The 20691-nt window shown below is 31.9% G+C and overlaps 1 protein-coding gene across 1 annotated transcript in view; it reads right to left on the minus strand.

Moving 5' to 3' along the window:
- LOC127727917 (condensin-2 complex subunit G2-like) overlaps positions 1 to 18167 on the minus strand; it is a 96627-nt gene extending 78460 nt beyond the window's left edge. The window contains exons 1-6 of the mRNA XM_052235067.1: positions 18103 to 18167; positions 14886 to 14974; positions 14157 to 14306; positions 11684 to 11801; positions 7623 to 7777; positions 2687 to 2821 (exon numbers count right to left, since the gene is read on the minus strand). Coding sequence (XP_052091027.1) covers positions 2687 to 2821; positions 7623 to 7777; positions 11684 to 11801; positions 14157 to 14306; positions 14886 to 14963 — 636 coding nt within the window. The 5' untranslated portion in view covers positions 14964 to 14974; positions 18103 to 18167. The remainder of the gene's footprint in view (positions 1 to 2686; positions 2822 to 7622; positions 7778 to 11683; positions 11802 to 14156; positions 14307 to 14885; positions 14975 to 18102) is intronic.
- Positions 18168 to 20691: the final 2524 nt, after the last annotated feature.

Below are 20691 nucleotides of genomic sequence, written 5' to 3' on the forward strand. Positions count from 1 at the left end.
CAAAATGGCTGGTCACACTATTTGTGTGTCTGCAAGGGTGATCTTTAATAAAAAAAAAAAACTGAAGCATCTTTCAACCCCCTGAGTGCATATTGATTTGCTTGTTCTCTAATCTCTGTTCCTGTATAAAAGATAAAACTTTGAGTAAAAATGGTCTGAATCTGAATCAGGGAACACCCCAATTTTCTGGTGTTAAAAAAACCCAATTTACAAGGACTTCCTTTTTCTATTTCAATTTATGGCATGAAATTTACAAAAGGGCACTTTTTTACTGCATCAGTAGAATTTGTAAATACTAAAGTATTTCAGGAACAACAAAACATGAATATTAAAGTGAAGCCTTGTTTTTTTCTAGAACTCACAAATCTTTTGTTTAGGAATCAGTTGACCAAGCTGCATGCTCCAGGTGTAACTGACCATAACTGAATCATGGTTACTTCTATTGCTTTCTATTCATTGAATTCAAATGCCTAAGTGATTAACTTATCTTTTTGTCATCTCATAATGAATGATCAAGGTATGAATTGGTGAACAAGGGAATTGTGTTGTTGTGAGTTACGCATCAAATTAGTCTTGAAATTAGCTTGATTTTTAACTTTATTAATAAAACACTTGCTATCATAAAACATTGTTAACACCTGTAGAAGGTGCACTTTTGTAGATTTCATACAATATAATTTGAATAGGAAACTAGAGGCTCTCAAGAGCCGGTGTAGCTCACCTGTATTTACTGATGCTTTGGAAATCATGTAAAATAAGGTTAAAATCATAATTAATAGTATTAGATATTAGATATTATAATGATATCTAAGATAATAACAAAAAAACTGCAAAATTTCTGTAAAATTACTAACTCAGGGGCAGCAACCCAACAACAGGTTGTCAGATTTGTCTGAAAATTTCAGGGCAGATAAATATAAATCTAATGAACATTTTTGCCACCTGTCAGATTTGCTCTAAATGCTTGAGTTTCAGAGATATAAACCAAAAACTGCATTTTACCCCTATGTTCTATTTTTAACCATGTCGGCCATAATGGTTGAAAGGCGGGGTCATCGGACAAATTTTTAAAACAAGATACCCTAATAATGATTATGGCCAAGTATGGTTAAATTTGTCTCAGTAGTTTCAGAGAAGAAGATTTTTGTAAATGATTACAAAAATTTACGAAAAATTGTTAAAAATTTACTATAAAGGGCAATAACTCCTAAAGGGGTTGACTGACAATTTTGGTCATGACGACTTATTTGTAGATCTTACTTTGCTGAACATTATTGCTGTTTACAGTTTATCTCTATCTATAATAATATTCAAGATAATAACCAAAAACTGCAAAATTTCCTTAAAATTACCAATTCAGGGGCAGAAACCCAACAAAGGGTTGTCAGATTATAATATATCAAATATTATTGTCTGAAAATTTCATAGTAGATAGATTTTGACCTGATAATCATTTTTACACTATATCAGATTTACTCTAAATGCTTTGGTTTCAGAGATATAAGCCAAAATCTACATTTTACCCCCATGTTCTATTTTTAGCCATGACAGCCATCTTGGTTGGTTGGCGGGGTCATCAGACATATTTTTTAAACAAGATACCCTAATGATGATTATGGCCAAGTTTGGTTAAATTTGGCCCAGTGGTTTCAGAGGAGAAGATTTTTGTAAAAGCTAACGACGACGGACGCCAAGTGATGAGAAAAGCTCACTTGGCCCTTCGGGCCAGGTGAGCTAAAAAGAAGTCCCTGTATACTGGGTTTTTTTAACAACAGAAAACGGGGTGTACCCTGAATACAGGGCATACCCCACCTTTCCTGACTTGAGTCCAACCTGTTGAAATTTGTACAAATTCAATATAGAAAACCATATCAAGGAATAAAATAAAATAATTTGCCTACCTACCTACCAATACCCTGAAAACCTCAGTCGGGAAGGGGAAACAAAGATATTTTTAATGTTGGCCTGATTAATCACCTATTTGTACTTATGATGAGCAATATGACGGGTGCCAAACCCCTTGTTTTGGTAAAGTTTGTACTGTTCAGTCTAATTTTCTATGAAGTGTTTTGCAAATTGCTGTTTGTCTTTTCAATGTTTTTCTTTTTTGTCATGATGTCTGGTTCTCTTTAACTCTAGGTATCTTCTGCCTCATTTCTAACAGATTTTTCAAATTTTAAAAAACTTGAACATGGTTGTTGCTCAATCCAGCCAGGTGCAAATAGTACCCTTAATGAGAATACTATCATCACTGAGGCACCCTCTTTCAAACTATGTTGAAGAACATAGTTTTCCCATAGAAATTGCTACCTGAAACAACGGTTTGCTTCTCATACTTTTATATTTTCAGTCTTATTTTCATCAACTGTGATCTTGATCTTTGACAATCATTGTTAGGGTTCTTCCACCTCTTTATATCTTCTGTCTATGTAAGTTTCATTTGTAAACAAGCAATGAAAATCGAGATTTCATATAAAAAACATTTTTTTTTAAATCTATTTTTATTTTGTTGACCCTTTTCTAAACATTTCATTGATATAAGTTTTGATTCAAATAAGGAAGGGAACTCAAATTTAATTATGATGTCCAATTTTCATGAAGTTATTTGTATCAAACAAATAAAAATAAAAAATATTTTCCGTTAAACAACAGGTAAATCCTACATGCAATTTTCATAACCACTCACCTCTGAGCATCTTAGGTATGCTATATTGTATGTACATTGTTTTAGCAGGTTTTTCAAACTTTTACTGCTTTCATTGGTCAAATCGACCTGACTTAAAGCTTCATGTACTGTCCACACTCTTTTTACATCTACCATCTGCAAATAGAATAATTTTTTTTTATAGAAATTATAATTTTGCAAAATCTTCAATTGAAACACAATGAATAAAATATAAAGCACAAACCTCATCACCCCTTTGTGCTAATTTAGCCATATTAGATGTGGATGTTGACAAGTTGATCTGTTTTCACCTTATTTATTTATGTTATGTGCTGAAATTCTAGCAATAAAACATAGAAATCATATAATGATTTAAGGACTTAACATATCAAACCTGAAAATAAGGTTTCCAAATTTGAAGATGACACTGTTATGTCAATAGACAGAAAGCAAGGTCCATTGAAAGAAACAATGATAGAACTAACAGATATACAGAAATCTTAAGTCTGAAAACTCCATAGTATGGATAGTAAGCAAAAATTACTGCAAAGATACTTTGTGTGCAGAATGAACTCTATGTTGTATGAAAAACTCTTTTTATAAGAAATAGAATTTAATATTGAGTGATTTACCAAAAATGTTGAAAATTAATCTAGAGAAAAAAGTAGCCCAAATTAAATCACTATTAAAACAGTGGAATAAAAGAAATATCACAGCAATAAAAACATTTGCTATCCAGTAACTAATACATGTGTTCTTTTCACTACCAGATCCTGATCAAAAAAAAAATAAGGTGTGGTATGATTTGGCAATGAGATAACTCACCACCAGAAACCAAATGACTTAGAAGTTAGCAATTATAAGGCACTGTACAGCCTTCAACAATGAGCAAAACCCATACAGCATAGGAAGCTATAAAAGACCCAGAAATGACAAACAATTCAAATGAGAAAACTAATGGATATGTGTACAACAACAATAAATTAACAAATATAATACACAGCAACAAACGACAACCACTGATTACAGGCTCCTGACTCAAGACAGGAACATACAGAACGTGGCAGGTTAAACAGGTTTGGGGCATCCAACTCTCCACTAACTTGGGACAGTGGTGTAACAGCACATCATAAGAACAAACTATAATAAGCAGTTGCACCAAAAGGGCAGGATAGCCATTAATGAGCACATTGAAACTGTGCAAAAATAAAATAGGATATTTAGAAGCAAATAAAATGTTGCAGTAAAAAAACATGTATGAACATACCTATACACATACAAATATTGTGTCAAATAAAATTGTAAAAGTCCCACAATTATCACATGACTATGGAATGACAAACCGGAAAACTTTCAAAATCAAAAGTGAGTCTACATTCACCAATTGAGTTTGTAGCAATTTGATCCAAGCATACTAGAGCTAGTGTAAAATAAAATGTTGACACAGAGATATGTCTCACCTTTTTGCATAAAATTCAGAAAAAGACAATCTGATGGACAGCAACATTGTTTATTAATTCAAAGTCACTGGACCATGATATAGTGGGCAGGGCCTGAAAATGGTAGACAAACTGAGATGTACAGACTGTAATGTAACTTTGTAGAAAATATCGTCCTCATTAAAAATTGCTTATAAATTCAATGTCACTGGACCATGTCCTATGGGTTAGGGCCTAAAAATAGTCGTCAAACTGATATGTACTGATAGTAATGCAACTTGATCCAAATATCATTGATCTATCACAAGTAGTTCTTATCAAACTGACTAAAGCACAATACTTAATTGAAAATTGCTAATTAATTCAAAGTCACTGGACCATGACCTAGGGGACAGGGCCTCCAAATGGGTCAATATCCCTAATGCGCCTCCAATTGAGGAACACAAAAGTTGTGTGTAAACAAAAAATCTCTGTGTAGTGATATTGGACATGTTTCAATTTTTAACAAGGGACTGAGCTTAACCATTTGTGTTGATCTGGAAAGTAGAGGACCATAGAATAAATGTGTAAAAACTATGGAGTTATTAAATGTATTCAAAGTATTAAATTTTCAAAGAAATTATTGTGTGAAAAAAGGGATTTTTTACCATGAAGAGTCGCATCACGAAAGGATTTTCGGGGTATGCTAATTTACGGAAATATGAATCACACTTCGTACCCCGAAATTTTAACCACATATGTGAAAATGTCTCAGCTTCGAAACGAGCCATCATACATATCCAAGTTTACGATATGGACTGAGCTACAGTAGAAAACGCTACCATTACGGCCTATGGAGAAACAATTGCGCATATTGCCCCAAATAGTGGTCAAACTGATATGTACGGATAATAATGTGACTTTGTACAAAATATCATTGATTTATCATAAGTAGATCCTATCAAACTAACTTAAGCAGAAAAATGAACATTTAAAATTGCTAATTAATTCAAAGTCACTGGACCATGACCTAAGGGGCAGGGCCTCAAAATAGTTGTCAAACTGATATGTACTGATAGTAGTCCAACTTTCTATCAAATATCAAAGATCTATCACAAGTAGTTCCTATCAAACTAACTTAAGCAGAAAACTTAACAATTGTTGACGCCGTCACCAGAAAAGCAATCCCTATGTCTTCCTTTCTATGACTTTTGTCGTAGGCGAGAAAAAAATGCCTTTTATTTATCTGACGATCAAAGTCCCACAACTCTGGAATGACATATCAGATTTTCTTTTAAATCAAACCGTGTGTTCCAACAATTCTGTAAAGCTTCCAGTAATTCAATACAAGCAACCTCAAGTATTGGTACAGCATGTAAAAATTTACTTAAATCTGACATGAAAGTCGTTACTCTTGGACAACAAACCAGAAAAAAAAAAAAAATCAGAAGGGAGCTTCCTTTGATCAATCCCAACAATAATGTAAAGTTTTGAGGAAATCAATTCATGCATGCTATTTTGTTTCCTGTCTCCCAACCCTAACTTTATGAAATATTATACATTTCATATTGATAAACAAAGAGCATATAGCTCTGAGGTGGAAGAAGATGCATAAAAGGTAACTTGAATTACCATGAAAGCAGCCCACACCAACCCAGCCTTCTCTGTCCCATTATTGCTTTGGATGTATTTTTTTCTTCCAAAAATAATATTCTTTAATAATACTCATATCTCAACCAAAACAGACTATACTAAACATAAAAATCTACAAATACTGTTGATTCAAATTAAATTTTCTATAATTCCATACATTCGTCTCAGCATGGTCAACTTGACACGAGCAATTTATATACCAGTAATTGATTAGGTTTCACTTGAAAGTTTTTCTGTCAAAGGTAGATAGTTCACTTTGGGTATTCCGAACTCCTTCCTATAAAATAACTGGCCACCATGATTTTAGTCTAGTGTGCTTGAAAGTAGGGTTTAACACCAACATCAATTAGTTTATCATGAATTGTTATAGTTGTTCCCAGTTACTTGTTTTTTTCATTATAAACATATATTGAAAAATGCTAAATATATCCAATGCAGAATTGTCTCAGGTCAGTGATTGGGTTTTGAGCACTTGTTAACAATTCAAACCCGTTCATTTTCTGTATGTGCTTGACCCAAATCAGAAACCACTATTTTGCTTTTCATCTAAAAATTTTACACAAAAGTACGAGGGTAGGAATGCCCTTTTCCATCAGGCGTCAAACAGTCATTTTCTGAAATGTTTCGTGAACAATAATACCATTGACAGCAACGTTTTACTAGGGTTGTAATAACGGTACCTTCATGACGAATAACGGTAAAAAGCTGGACTATTTATTTGTTAAATCCCGTTTTTTATCACTTAAAACCTTGGAACATAAGGCAATAAAGGTAATCATTGGGGACATTCCGACAATGACTGACATGAAAACTATGTACTTTCGATATGGATTCTGACATTAATGTCAACTGACATAGTGACATTAGTTCGTACATTGATATTTCTGTCAACTGACGGTTCATCGTTTGAAGTGTAAAGCACCAGCAGATTTACATGTGCGCTTGACTCTTTATTATTGCAATAACATACTAAAATATTCTAATTTCGTTTTAAAAAACGCATGTTTTCTAAAACCGGAATATGACTTGATTGCGTTTAAGATCCGAACACAGACGGAGCAACTAAATTCATGTATTTTTGTCAAGCATCATTGAGTTGAAGTTGTACTCTCCGCTTAGATACTTGAAATTAACATAAGATGCATTGTATGAATTAATGAAAAGTCTGTTTATCATTAAATTATTTTGAAACGTTCGGATGCACAATTAAATTTCCTATTTGTGCACATGCCCAGATATGTAACCAACGTGGTTTGGATTAACCCGAATAATCCAGTTGTTTTATTCCGATTACTCCAAAGAGAAACGGCAGTGGATGGAGGGCGCTGAATCATTCGAGTTAGTTTCAGATCATCAATTAAAATAACGCATGCCTACTACCAAACCTACTTTAAAAACATCAGGTTACAAGTAAATAAATAAGGTACATTTAAGATGAGATGAAATCTAATAATTAACATAAATAAAAAGGTAGATATTAAAACTTTAAAACATGAGAAATTATAACACTAATGATAGTGATTGGTTTTTTTTTTCAAGCCTAACTGTACATTTATTTAATAAAATAATGCAGATGCTATTTAATAAACTTGAAACCGATCAAGAGTAAACATCGGTGTTAAGATATGGCACGGAAGTAATGAAATTGTAAAGCACAGAAAGGGATACGGCAACACTCCTGGTGACAGTTCAATGACTTTACAGCCGGCAGTATAGGATTTCAGAAGACTTCAAGGTCTTCTTCCACCAAAAAAAATTAAAAGCCGATTCCTTAGAGATTATCTTGAAACATACTTGAGGATTTTACTTCAGTCTTGTCTTTTAAACAAATCCTTTCAACTTCTCTGTTTTGAGTTGTCTTTTTTTCTATGTTTGTGATGACTTACTGTTTGAGTTTGAAGACTCCTTTGCAAAAGATAGATAAATGTGTTTGACATTAATTCTTCTGCCCCCTGTATCTCTTTCTGCCACCAAACTTCAAATAAATGTGACATTATATTTTTCAGTTTTTCTGCTTTCTCTGGCAAAGGCAAGAGCAATCCTGAAATAAAAGAAATACCTTACACTTGTTCTAAAGATTTATGACCCTTCTGTAGGCCTGTGTATTATGGAATTTTTTTTGTGCAATAATACTAAAACAGCAAAAATACTCAATAAAAGATATGTGCCATGTTGTACATATGCCAAAGGGGCATGTCGACCTCCTTTATAGCAATAATTGTGTTTCAATTAATAGAAAATGGGATTTTGTGGCAAATCAAATTAAGTTGAGCACTCCTTAGAAGGTGTCAGGGGTTCAAATTAGCGGTGGTCCGAGACCTGCCATTTTTGCAGTCGGACTCTCGTTTTGGTTACAAGCTACGCCCGACGGACCTTCGGTTTGAAAGAAAATAAAAATAAACTTTGCCAACCTTTTTAAACAAAAATTTCCAAACAATCTCAAAATTTATTTTCATCATTATTATTCATGACAGCGATGTTCATTTTGTTCAACCAATAGCTTTATACCGAAAATTGCCAACTAGTTATGTGTAAATCCGAGTAAAATCGTATCTGACTGACAAAACAACATTGAAAAACATTGGATGCCATAAACCGGAAATGAAGAAAATAACAAAAAACGGATCCGATTCCGGAGCGGATAAGGGTAATTCCAAATTTGCCGATCAAATACAATGAAAAAATAATAATTCCAGGCAGTTGACAAAATATATCTATGATGATAAAATATAAACACTAGAATTGAAAACCAAGATATATTGAAAAGAAAGAAAAAGTAGGAAATATTTTTTTACAGAAACTCAAAATTACTTTTAGTTCATAAATTTTCATCTCAAAATCCAAAAAAATGTGACAGTAATTTTCTTTATCATTAATAAATATTGATATTACATGTAGATTTTTGTATAGTGTAAACGTATTACTACAATGTCTTCTCAATTTTAAAGGACCAGTACAAATCTGGAAGTTTCTTATCTTATTTTCACAGAGGAACTAATGCATTATAATAGTGCAACTAGATATGATACACTTAAACCAGAGACATATATATATACACATGTATGTACGTCTCTGCTTAAACAGCTTTGAATTTGAACTGTTTTATAAAATGGTATAAGTAGTAATAAATTACCAATAGTTGAGACAACACACCCACCCATGGTGACACCCTCCTCAATAACAAAAAAAATTAATTATCTGAATTTATAATATACAAGACAATTACAATTGTTATTAAATATTTTATACAACAGTGACTTTGACAATGAAACAAGTTGACCTAACACCAACAGCACATTAATTTTGTTACTTGTATCTTACTATGTTAGGAAATATTTCAAGTAAAAGTAGGACCTGGAATTTAGGTTGTGGACCTTTCAGCTTGGAGTGTCAAAGGTCCTGAACCTTCCAGTACCAAATGTTAATTTGAACCCCTGAGGTGTACTTGAATAGTTCCATATATTTTTTCTTGTTTTAACTAATATCTTTATTTAAAAATTTGTTCTAAGGGAGTTTAAGGGGAAAAGCTATTGATTTTCTATAAAATTTCAATATGTTCAGCATTGAAACAACAAAAGGGTACATAATCCTTAAGTCCTGGAAAACACAATTAATAACTTTAAAACTGACATGCCAGCAATGGTGTTGTTTTTAAAAATTCAGACTATTTTGAAAATGGTTCCCAATAAACATTTTTAAATTGAGATTTACATGTCAGAGGGATAATTTTTTACAATTCTTTTTACAAACTTAAAATGTCAAATTTCAATGAAATATGCATTTGGAAGGTAATTGTATGTTGGTAGCCATTTTGAAAATAGTGGCTGATGATTAAATTTTGACAGTTAATAAATCAATTGAGGATAGCATGTTCTTCATAGATACTGTATAAACTTCTGTTTAAATGAATTATTTCATGTGTTATAGCAGATATTTTTTGACAACAGGAAGCAATTTGGAATAACACATTATTTGTCCTATGTATTAAATTATCAATTTCATTGAAATTCTAGCACAAAAAGAAGTTTCTCAAAATTTGTCATTTTTAACAAAAAACAACATTTTTAAGAACATTTATTTGTAATATCAACATCATGTGTCATGAGAAATATACATCAGAAAAAAAAACAAAAATGTCTGTGTACAAGGGAATTTTCTGATTTACTGATCAGATTGCGTAATTGCATAGATTTATATCATCGAATAGGTTAATATTATTCTTAGATACTTTTTTCAGTGTTTCAGGGTTAGAATTAAGGGAAAAGATTGATATACAAATACGAAACGTATAAACGCATGGCTTTCCTGATTAATCGTGGAATTAAATATTGAATTTTCTCATTGATAAATAATAAAAAGCTATTCTAATACGACAAAAGAACAAGTCAGCTGTTCATTTTAATTCTTTTGTTTTAAAGAGTTGTATTCTCAAAAATAAAAACCTTTTTAATAATAATACAATATATTAAGAAGGAGCAGATGCACCAGACATGGACATATCTAAGCTGTTCAGCACTGGAAAGCTCAAAGGAACAGGATAATATTCTCTTGAAATTACTAAATTTGGACTTTAACGTTAACTCTATAAATGGACTGTGATATCAACATGATCAATGTGTTTTATGTGTGTGTAAAATGATTATATAATATATTATATTTCATGATAATTTATAAATAGTGTACATAATTAAACACCTTGCGCATCATAAGCTTTTAAATTCATATTGTATTTCTGAAGGATTGATTCGCATCACAATAGTTTACTAAAAAAAATTTGTAAGGGTTCCATGGAACCCAGTGTCTCGCCTACTTTTGCTGTTGCCTATGTTTTCAGTGTGATAGGGGAATGCACATAATAGATTTACAGTTAATGAAATAAAACGTTTGAAATGTATGAAAAAAGTTATGCTTGTAAAAAAGTTGCAGGCTCAACAAAAATGGGGAAAAAATTATTAAAAATTTTCCTCTAGATACCATCTTTTGATTGTAAAAAGCTTCTGTCCCAGTTTGGTAAAAATCCAGGATGGTTTATGAATCTAATAAATGTTTTAAAAACTTTAACTGCAGACTGTATGTAATGTTAACTGGAAGAAAAACTAAGTCCATTTATAAGTAATATACGGAAAAACAGGAAATAATTTTTTACAAAATTTCCTTCTAGATAATAGCTTTTGATCATAAACAAGCTTCTGTCCAAGTTTGGTAAAAATCCAGGATAGTTTTAAAAAGTTATTAAAATTTTTAAAACTTTAACCACAGAGTGAATGTAATGTTAACTGGCAGAAAAACTAAGTCCATTTATAAGTAAAATATGGATAATCAGGATTTTTTTTTTCTAACAAAATTGACTTCTGGATACTATCTTATGATCATAAACAAGCTTCTGTCCAAGTTTGGTAGAAATCAAGGATAGTTTAAGAAAGTTATTAAAATTTTTAAAACTTTAACCACAGAGTGAATGTAATGTTAACTGGCAGAGAAACTTACTAAGTCCATTTATAAGTAAAATACGGATAAACAGGATTTATTTTTTTAACAAAATTGACTTCTAGATACTATCTTATGATCATAAACAAGCTTCTGTCCAAGTTTGGTAGAAATCCAGGATAGATTAAGAAAGTTATTAAAATTTCAAAAACTTGAACCACAGAGTGAATATTTGTGGACGCTGCCGCCGCCGACAACGAAATGTAGGATCGCTATGTTTCGCTTTTGCGACAAAAGAGGCAGGCTCGACAAAAAGGTTACTCACTAACAATCTTTGGACCTTTCTGGGAAGAACACTGTGTACGGGTTCCTCGATAACAAGCACAGTATTTTATGTGGCCTTCTCAAGTCAATTATGATATTTTTTTTAAAAGACAATATAAAAGCCCCCCCCCCCCCCCCCCCCCCCGGTCAAACACAAGGGGATTTAAAGTGTTATATGTAAATAATAAAAATGTACCATTTAGGACAACTGAAGTAGAATATAAGGAGACTGGAACATAGATTTCTTGCTGGTTTATAGCTGCTGATGCTAGGTTTACAACACCTTCCAAAACGTCTAGCAATTTCTGTAATTCCTGTAAATCAGATAAGCATATTTAAAGTAAAATTTAAATGTTATTTACTTAATAATTTACTTAAAACATGTTATGCAAACATCTGCAGTGAACATGCATTTCTCATCTTTAAAACCCAATAAGGCAATGTTTTTTAATATGTTGATTTACAAATCCGCTGACCCTATTTTTCCGATTTTCAGAAAAAAAATTAAATTGACATTTCATGCATTTTCATTCCAGGCCACCCTAACAAATACATTACCCTTGAAATATAAATAAAAATATCTGATTATCAGCATTTTCATGAAGTTAAATTCATTATTTTAGCATGACAAAGATTAACGGAAGTGATTACATATTTTGTTCTAAAAAATAAAAATCTTAAAAATAATACATAATTTGAGTTTCTAAAAATAGACAAGCATAACTGACCTTCAAATATTGTTTGAGCAAATAATTTCTGGAACAAAACCTATGATAAAAACCCATTACAAAAAGTTTGTTTTTCTTTTTTTGACATTATTCAGTAAGATTTTCATCTACCCGTCCATACGTGAAAGACGTCAAGTTTAAAGTAAGAGATATCCACAAACATTTTTGAATTTTCTTGTTTTATAGATTATAAATATGTTGGTCGTTTGGATATCAAAAACAGGATTGCCAGACAAAGCATGAAACCGATTTCCTATTCTATTCTCTAGACTATTCGTTTTTGACACATCTGGTAAAGTGTTATATGCTTCATGCATAGTGTTTGTAGTTTGTATTTCATGTTTTCTTGCTTGAAGCTCATTATTCACCATGTTGCCTAAAAGTTGACATAAAGTCACGTGTAGCTGTTTTTACTCGTTAGTGAAATTACCATTTATTTTCCTGTTTGTTTGTGCAGGCACCCCATTTTACAAAATTTTATGACGATGTCATGCATTGTATGTTTAAGCAATAATATTTGGAACCTAAATTTAAGAAATGGTGACAAAATAGCATACCAAAAATATTATTAGTAAGCTGAAATATATATTTATCTTATACATATTTATGACTTGTAAGATTTTTTTAATAATTTTTTTTTACCAACTGAGCACGCTTTCATATAAAAAATCTGTAAACCAACAAATTAAAAAAACATGTGCCTAAGACAATAAAAGCAGATCACAATATTTAATTTGAATAAGTTTGGTGGGTAAAATCCTTGTTCATTTATATTTTTAGTGTTGGGGAGAAAAATGTACTTCCTTGATGATACAGTATAAAAAGGTTAGTTCAATCAGTTAAAAACCACTCTTGCAACAATATGTAATAAAAGTGCTTGTTAGCAATGAAGGGTAAATATTGCTTTAATTTATCAGTTGGAAGTAAAATTAAACATTGCATTGTAAAAAGAATTGGTTGATTCAACTACAATAACGGACAAAGGAAGATAACTCCAATTTTAAAGATTACTTTAACAAGGATTAGGACAGGTATAAGATTCCTGCACCTTACACAAGTTATGTAATTGTCTTGACAAGTATTACATCATTTTGCAACTTGAATATCTGAGCATATATTTCATTGATAAATTTCTGGAAATTTTCATGGATAGGATGTACAGAATGTTATGATTGATGCACTATATTTTGTGTATTTCAAAAGTAGTGATAAAGTTTGAAAAATTGATAACTATCAAGGCAGCCACATATGGGTTTTGAATTCATGAATATACTTTACCCCAAAAAATTGCCTTAGTTGAAACTGTTAAAATCCTGTATAACGACAAAGCCAAAATTTTTAAAATCAAAAAGGAGCTTTCTTCTGTCAATCCTTAAGTTGTATTAAAATAACATGCGAGTAGGTTAGAGCAAATTTGAATTATCGTACAAAGTGTTAACTGAAGGATTGACAGACAGATGGAGGGAACGACAGAATGACAGATGGTTGGATGAACGGACAATGGTATACCATAATACGACTGGCAAATATAAATAGAAACTATGGACAGAGAGAAAAAAGATGAATAACATGCAACCATCACAGCAACTGATTGAAATTCAATGTAAATGTCAGACTCGGGGAAACTAACCTTATAAGAGAGGTGACCTTTGAATTGAGATGCAAAATGCATAGGTATTTCTACAGTGGGACTAGACTAATAGAGGTGACCTTTGAATTGAGATTCAAAATGCATAGGTATTTCTACAGTGGGACTAGACTAATAGAGGTGACCTTTGAATTGAGATTCAAAATGCATAGGTATTTTTACAGTGGGACTAGACTAATAGAGGTGACCTTTGAATTGAGATTCAAAATGCATAGGTATTTTTACAGTGGGACTAGACTATTAGAGGTGACCTTTATAGCGAGTTTGACTGTATTTGCATAGTGGCAGTGTACCTCTTGCATTTGATCTTCATTCTCTTCTGCAACCTCTAAACTCATAAATGTAGTGGCACATTTCTGTTGTATACTGTCCCATAATTTGTCCAGTTGAGACTTGCTACAGCCACTCAACACTTCTTGTAAATCATGCCCATCTGTTTTGCACTTAAAAAAAAGTCATTATTATCTCAGGTACATACATGACATAAGGTACATGTAAATAAACCACTTACATTTTTCTTAAGATTAGTATATATACTCAGCAATAGCTTTCTAGAAATGAGTCTCTGATTGGATATAAATCTTATGTAAAAAATAATTTTGTTTAGTACAAGGAGTTCACAACAATGAATAGAATAATGAGGCATTGTTAATAATATGTATCAGAAATACAGGTTTATTTAAAATTTTTCCACCTGAATCCAAGGCCAGGTTTATAATTTTTAAACACTGCTTGCTGTCTAAGCAGTTGTTCAGCATACACTTTATGACAGCTAGAATAATGTTTTAAATGTTTAATTCCTGTATATACTATCAGTATTAGTAGAAAAGGGTATTTTTAGTATTAATTTCATGGAATTTTTAGGTAAAATTATATTTTTGAGGATACATGTACTTAGATTCATGATTTTTACAAATTCTGCATACAAACCAAAAGGTGCTGAATACTTGAATTCATGGTTAACCAACACCCACAACATATAATAATGAATCAACTTTATATTGAAAATTCAACATAATTACCAATTTCAAAAAAGAAACAAATTGGTCGAGGCCTCCATTTTCAGCAACATTTATTAATTCTTCACGTGTGTTCTGCATGCTAAAATAATCTATAAATAAAATTTTAAAATAAAGTTATATTCAAATTCATACATTTGTACATTTGTGTTGTAGTAACATACTTTCCAACTTTCAAAATCTCCATGACTGACAATTTCGGCAATGTTGGTTAATTTGTTGATCTTATCTAACGAACTTACAGATAATTTTTGCAGTTGAAAGTTTCTATTTTTCAAGGTAATAGACACAAGGAATGAACTGCCAAATTAACAGCAAACTGGGTTTCCTGTATTTTGAAAAGAGCTTTCAGGCTTATTTGACCTGCCTCATTCTATGCCTATTTTCCAATCTGTTAAGGACCATAAGATCAGAGGCCAAAAAAATAAAATAAAATAAATAAAAAAAGGGTTTTTTTTGTGATCGGAAAGAAATCACTTTTTAAAGCATGTCCCAAAATCGCTGTGATAGGAAAAAAAGATTTTCCTTTAACATGTCCCAAAATCGTCTGGGTCTAATTTGAGCTTTTGTAAATGCATTTTTGTGGCCATGAATAAGAAACAAATGGCAGGCTTAAACTATTCAGAGTGTACTCGCAGTTCGGTTGATAAAATACAACCTTAAACCTGATATATATACAAACATTCATGACAGTTACACTCGAAAACATTCTAACAAACGGTTACAAAAACTTCATGATGAGATTGATTAAACAAACTAAAAAAAATTAATCATTTGTTAACGTTCATGCTGTCTAATGTCAGGTGCCTGTAGTACAGTGGTTGTCATTGGTTTATGTCTGTCATATTCGTTTTCATAAATTGTTTAATTTTCTCCTTTGACAGAAAATGTTTGAATAGGCCTTTCATGGTTATTGCAGTAATATTGAAAAGAGGGCAGATTTTCATAATGGAGGTGAAAATTCTTTGAAAAACATCATTGAAACAAAAGTACTTTCTTACTACTTCCACCTCCATCCCAAAAATCTGCCAGTGATTTTGTTAGCGCTCGTCATTTACGAAAAGGTTTTCAAAATGACTAAAGTTTTTCAAATCAATTTCATCACTTAAATTTGAAAAGTGTAAAAATATTTTCGCATGAAAATACTATAATTCTACCTGTCTTCATGTTTTTGACAAGTTTATGATTCTCATCTAATTAACATTTACAACAGGTGTTATAAGTTGTGATTACAGGTAATCCGCTTATCGCCATCGGATGGGTCACTAATCCGTTAATTAATGAACCTCATAAATTATTGACCATCATAATTATTTTTCCCACTAAAATCGGTCAGTCGGCATTTCAATTACAATATTTCTCAAACGATCACAATTTGCAGTTTCATCATTTGAACAAAATGTTTTCCCCTGCGGACAGTTCGCATTTTAATTTCAATATTTCTCAAACGATCACAATTTGAAGTTTGTTTGTCGTAGTTTCGTCATATGAACGAGTTTTCGTCATATTTTATATAACTTTTCATCAAAAACTTTCAACAATTTTGATTAAAGAGAAAGAACTTTATTCAAAATGTTCCGTAATATTTCCATGAGTCAAACAGGTGCTTCTTTTACTATATGCATGCTTGAAAGTATTCTTATAAACTAGATATTAAAACGTAAAATACGATATCATTTGGTATCAAAATAAACAAAGGAGACAAACATATTTCTCACTAAGCAACTAGATTTTGAAATATGATAATTTCCTGCCTTTTGTTAAAAACGAACCAATCTGTAGATGAATCCAGATTCATTCTGAATTTATTATCCTCCTGTCACTTCCCGTTTTCATTTCGTTTAAAAATCGAAAGTAAACAGGATCTATTCTTTATTAATTAACAATATACAGTCATTAGAATCGTTCCATCAAGGATTTGTACAAATCCTTGGTTCAAAGCTTATAAAAATGAATTCCACATATTGATTTAACTGTTTTTACAAGGATAATAATTATGCAGTGAAATAGTCGTTACAGGTTCATTTATGCTGTGATTCCTGGACCTGGTTTAAAAAAAAAGGAACCCAACTTTAGTTGATCAGGAATGTCCCCTGAAAATAACCTAAGTGAAATCGTTAACTAGAAATCTGGATCCTTATTAGATCTTATTATAATCTTCATATTTAAGCACCACATCTATCAAATTATGCAATAACTGCCTGAGCATGCCTAATTCCTTGAAAGATGTATAGCTAGTAATACATATCTTTGGTCCATTGCTTTTACCCAAAACACGGTTGATTTTCATCTCGCGCAAAAATGACTAAAGCCCCCAAAAGCCTAGCTGAAACACTGAATCTGCCCCCTATTCAATATGGCTGCAATAACCGTGAATTGGCCTATTGTTTCAAATTTTTCATGTCTATAGGCCTTATATAGCCGACTATAAGGTAGGGTTTCCTCATTGTTGAAGGGCGTACAGTGGCTTATAATTGCTTTGGATAGTTGTCTCGTTGGCCATCACACCACACCTCCTCATTTTTTATGTCATACAGACAATTTTTTGGGGGTGGAATTTTTGAAAAATCGTAAGATTTGAATTTTTAACGGGAGGGACGGAAAAGGGCTTGAAAATCGGGAGATATATATTAACCTTCCTAGGCGTCACAGCAAAAGCATTTCTTGATCTTGATATGGTATGGTGACACATCTGATGGACATTAATACACGGCGTGTTAGTTAAGTAGCGATAAGACATCATAATTATGATTTTGAACCATCTGCCTGGCCAGAAGAAATTTTATGATTTTGAACTATCTCGCCAGAAGAAATTATCGTAGATATCAGTGTGGGATAAATGCGGTATCGATTACACAGGCACTTGTTTCTATCCATGGGAAGATCCACTATCAACGTATATTTACTTGATAGTGGATCTTCCCATGCCCATGGTCTAGCTGCGAAAACGTAGCTCTTAAGGTCCTATTGATGATTTTGATATTTGCGGACTATGGCAAAAAAAAATTCAAAGGACAATAGAGCTACGTTTTCGCAGCTAGCCCATGGTCATGAATAGAAACAAGTGCCTGTGAACGATTAGCGCTGCTAATCTCGTGTAGGCTCTATGTCTCTGCTATTTCGTGGAGCAGTGACAGATATTCAGATCACAGAAGAATAAAAAAAATATGCAATCTTATGTGAATACAGATCTAACTGTGATGGATGACTTTTTGTTTACCTTTGTCCAATGTTGACAAATTTCTTGAATCTTATTCAAAAACGCGCCTCTCGTTTACAGTCTCGTCGGGTCTCACTAATTAGAGACAAGAAGAGCCAAGGAGCGACAAGAAGACTAATTCAGTACAATTATAGTTCCAAGCTTTTTTTATTTGATTTTTATAAAAGTAATCTATTTTCTAATAGTCACCATATTTTTTAATCTAAATCTAAAACTTTTAAATAGGTAAACCATGCCGTGTTGAAGACCGTACTGTGACCTATAATGGTTTACTTTTATAAATTTTGACTTGGATGGAGAGTTGTCTCATTGGCACTCATACCACATCTTCTTATATCTATTTAACCTTATTCTAAATTTACTGCTAAATTGTTATTGCATGCTATGTGTGAGATTCAACTTTATTACAGGTTGTTTATATCTTAGACTGTTTTTATATTAAGTATATGTTTTTATATTCGGTCAAAAGAGCTTGTGTTGTATATTTGACTTATCAAAATCAAAATAATGTTTTCTTATCTTATCTAATAGAAACGAAAAAATCAAATCAAATCAAATAAGGAAATCAAATTTAGCGTCAGAGACATATAAATATGTGTCTGTTAGCGTCAAGAAATCGATTTTTTTTTCAAATAAATAAAAATAGAAACATGCATTACAATCTGGGTTCTTTTTATAAATATACTGTATTTTTAAAAGTGATTTTCATTATTTCATATATTGAAAATGTCTCTGCAAATGTCATGAATATATATATCTGGGACATAATAAAGTATAATAGTCTCAGTACATATTGAATTTAAAATGACTATATATTATGTATAATTTCTATATTATAACTGTATTTCCTTTTTAACAGATCATGCTATGCATTTTGATGTGAATATTTATTAAAGGTCAACTGACCGGAATAGTATTTCAAGAAGGTTGAGTATACTAACAATATAGTATGTCCTATAAACAGATATATGTATATATATTGCGGTTTTTATCCAACGCAATCATAGGTTTGAACGTTGTTGTTGTATAAACAAGTCTAAATTGAAAACAACGTTCGAACATGATTACGTTGTTTTCAATTTAGACTTGTTTATAAATATATAAACAAGTCTAAATTGAAAACAACGTAATCATAGGTTTGAACGTTGTTTTCAATTTAGACTTGTTTATACAACAACAACGTTCAAACCTATGATTGCGTTGGATATATATATATATAAACAAGTCTAAATTGAAAACAACGTTCAAACCTATGATTGCGTTGGATAAAAACCGCAATTTTTATACGTGTGCATACAAAACAAATTTCTTGGTAGAGGGGTCTAAATACAGCACAAACAACATTTTCCAAAAGACCAAATGAGTGAAAAGGTATATTTTAACAAAACGCATTTGACTAGCAGGTCGAACAACTGATGTTCTTAAACCCTGCTGACTGCCATTGGCGATTGCCAAATAAACGGATCACAAGATGTAACAAAACAGATCTTATTATTAAATTATTACTAAACAGAAAACAATAAACTTGCGGAAAAGATGGTATACCGCAAACATGAGGTGCAGAAATTTGTACACCATATCCGGATTTCGACAATTAATGTCTCTTCATTGATGTTAGGAAACGAAACGGTATTTGGAAGGCCATATAATTTACCTCAATTTAGGATAGACCCTTGAATTTTGAAAGAGTCAAAATAGGATGAACGGATCATATAAACCCGAAGGCAAATATAATACAAGCCCAAACGAAAAAATATAAACAAGTCTAAATTGAAAACAACGCTCAAACCTATGATTGCGTTGGATAAAAACCGCAATTTTTATACGTGTGCATGCAAAACAAATTTCTTGGTAGAGGGGTCTAAATACAGTACAAACAACATTTTCCAAAAGACCAAATGAGTGGAAAAGTATATTTGAACAAACTGACGCATTTGACTAGCAGGTCGAACAACTGATGTTCGTAAACCCTGCTGACTGCCATTGGCAATTGCCAAATAAACGGATCACAAGATGTAACAAAACAGATCGTATTATTAAATTATTACTAAACAGAAAACAATAAACTTAGACTCTTGAATTTTGAAAGAGCCAAAATAGGATGAACGGATCATATAAACCCGAAGGCAAATATAATATAAGACCAAACGAAAAAATATAAACAAGTCTAAATTGAAAACAACGTTCAAACCTATGTTTGCGTTGGATAAAAACCGCAATTTTTATACGTGTGCATGCAAAACAAATTTCTTGGTAGAGGGGTCTAAATACAGCACAAACAACATTTTCCAAAAGACCAAATGAGTGAAAAAGTATATTTTAACAAAACGCATTTGACTAGCAGGTCGATCAACTGATGTTCTTAAACCCTGCTGACTGCCATTGGCGATTGCCAAATAAACGGATCACAAGATGTAACAAAACAGATCGTATTATTAAATTATTACTAAACAGAAAACAATAAACTTGCGGGAAAGATGGTATACCGCAAACATGAGGTGCAAAAATTTGTACACCATATCCGGATTTCGACAATTAATGTCTCTTCAGTGATGTTAGGAATCGAAACGGTATTTGGAAGGCCATATA

This window comes from Mytilus californianus, unplaced genomic scaffold, assembly GCF_021869535.1.
Source record: "Mytilus californianus isolate M0D057914Y unplaced genomic scaffold, xbMytCali1.0.p SCAF_2, whole genome shotgun sequence".
NCBI lineage: Eukaryota > Metazoa > Mollusca > Bivalvia > Mytilida > Mytilidae > Mytilus > Mytilus californianus.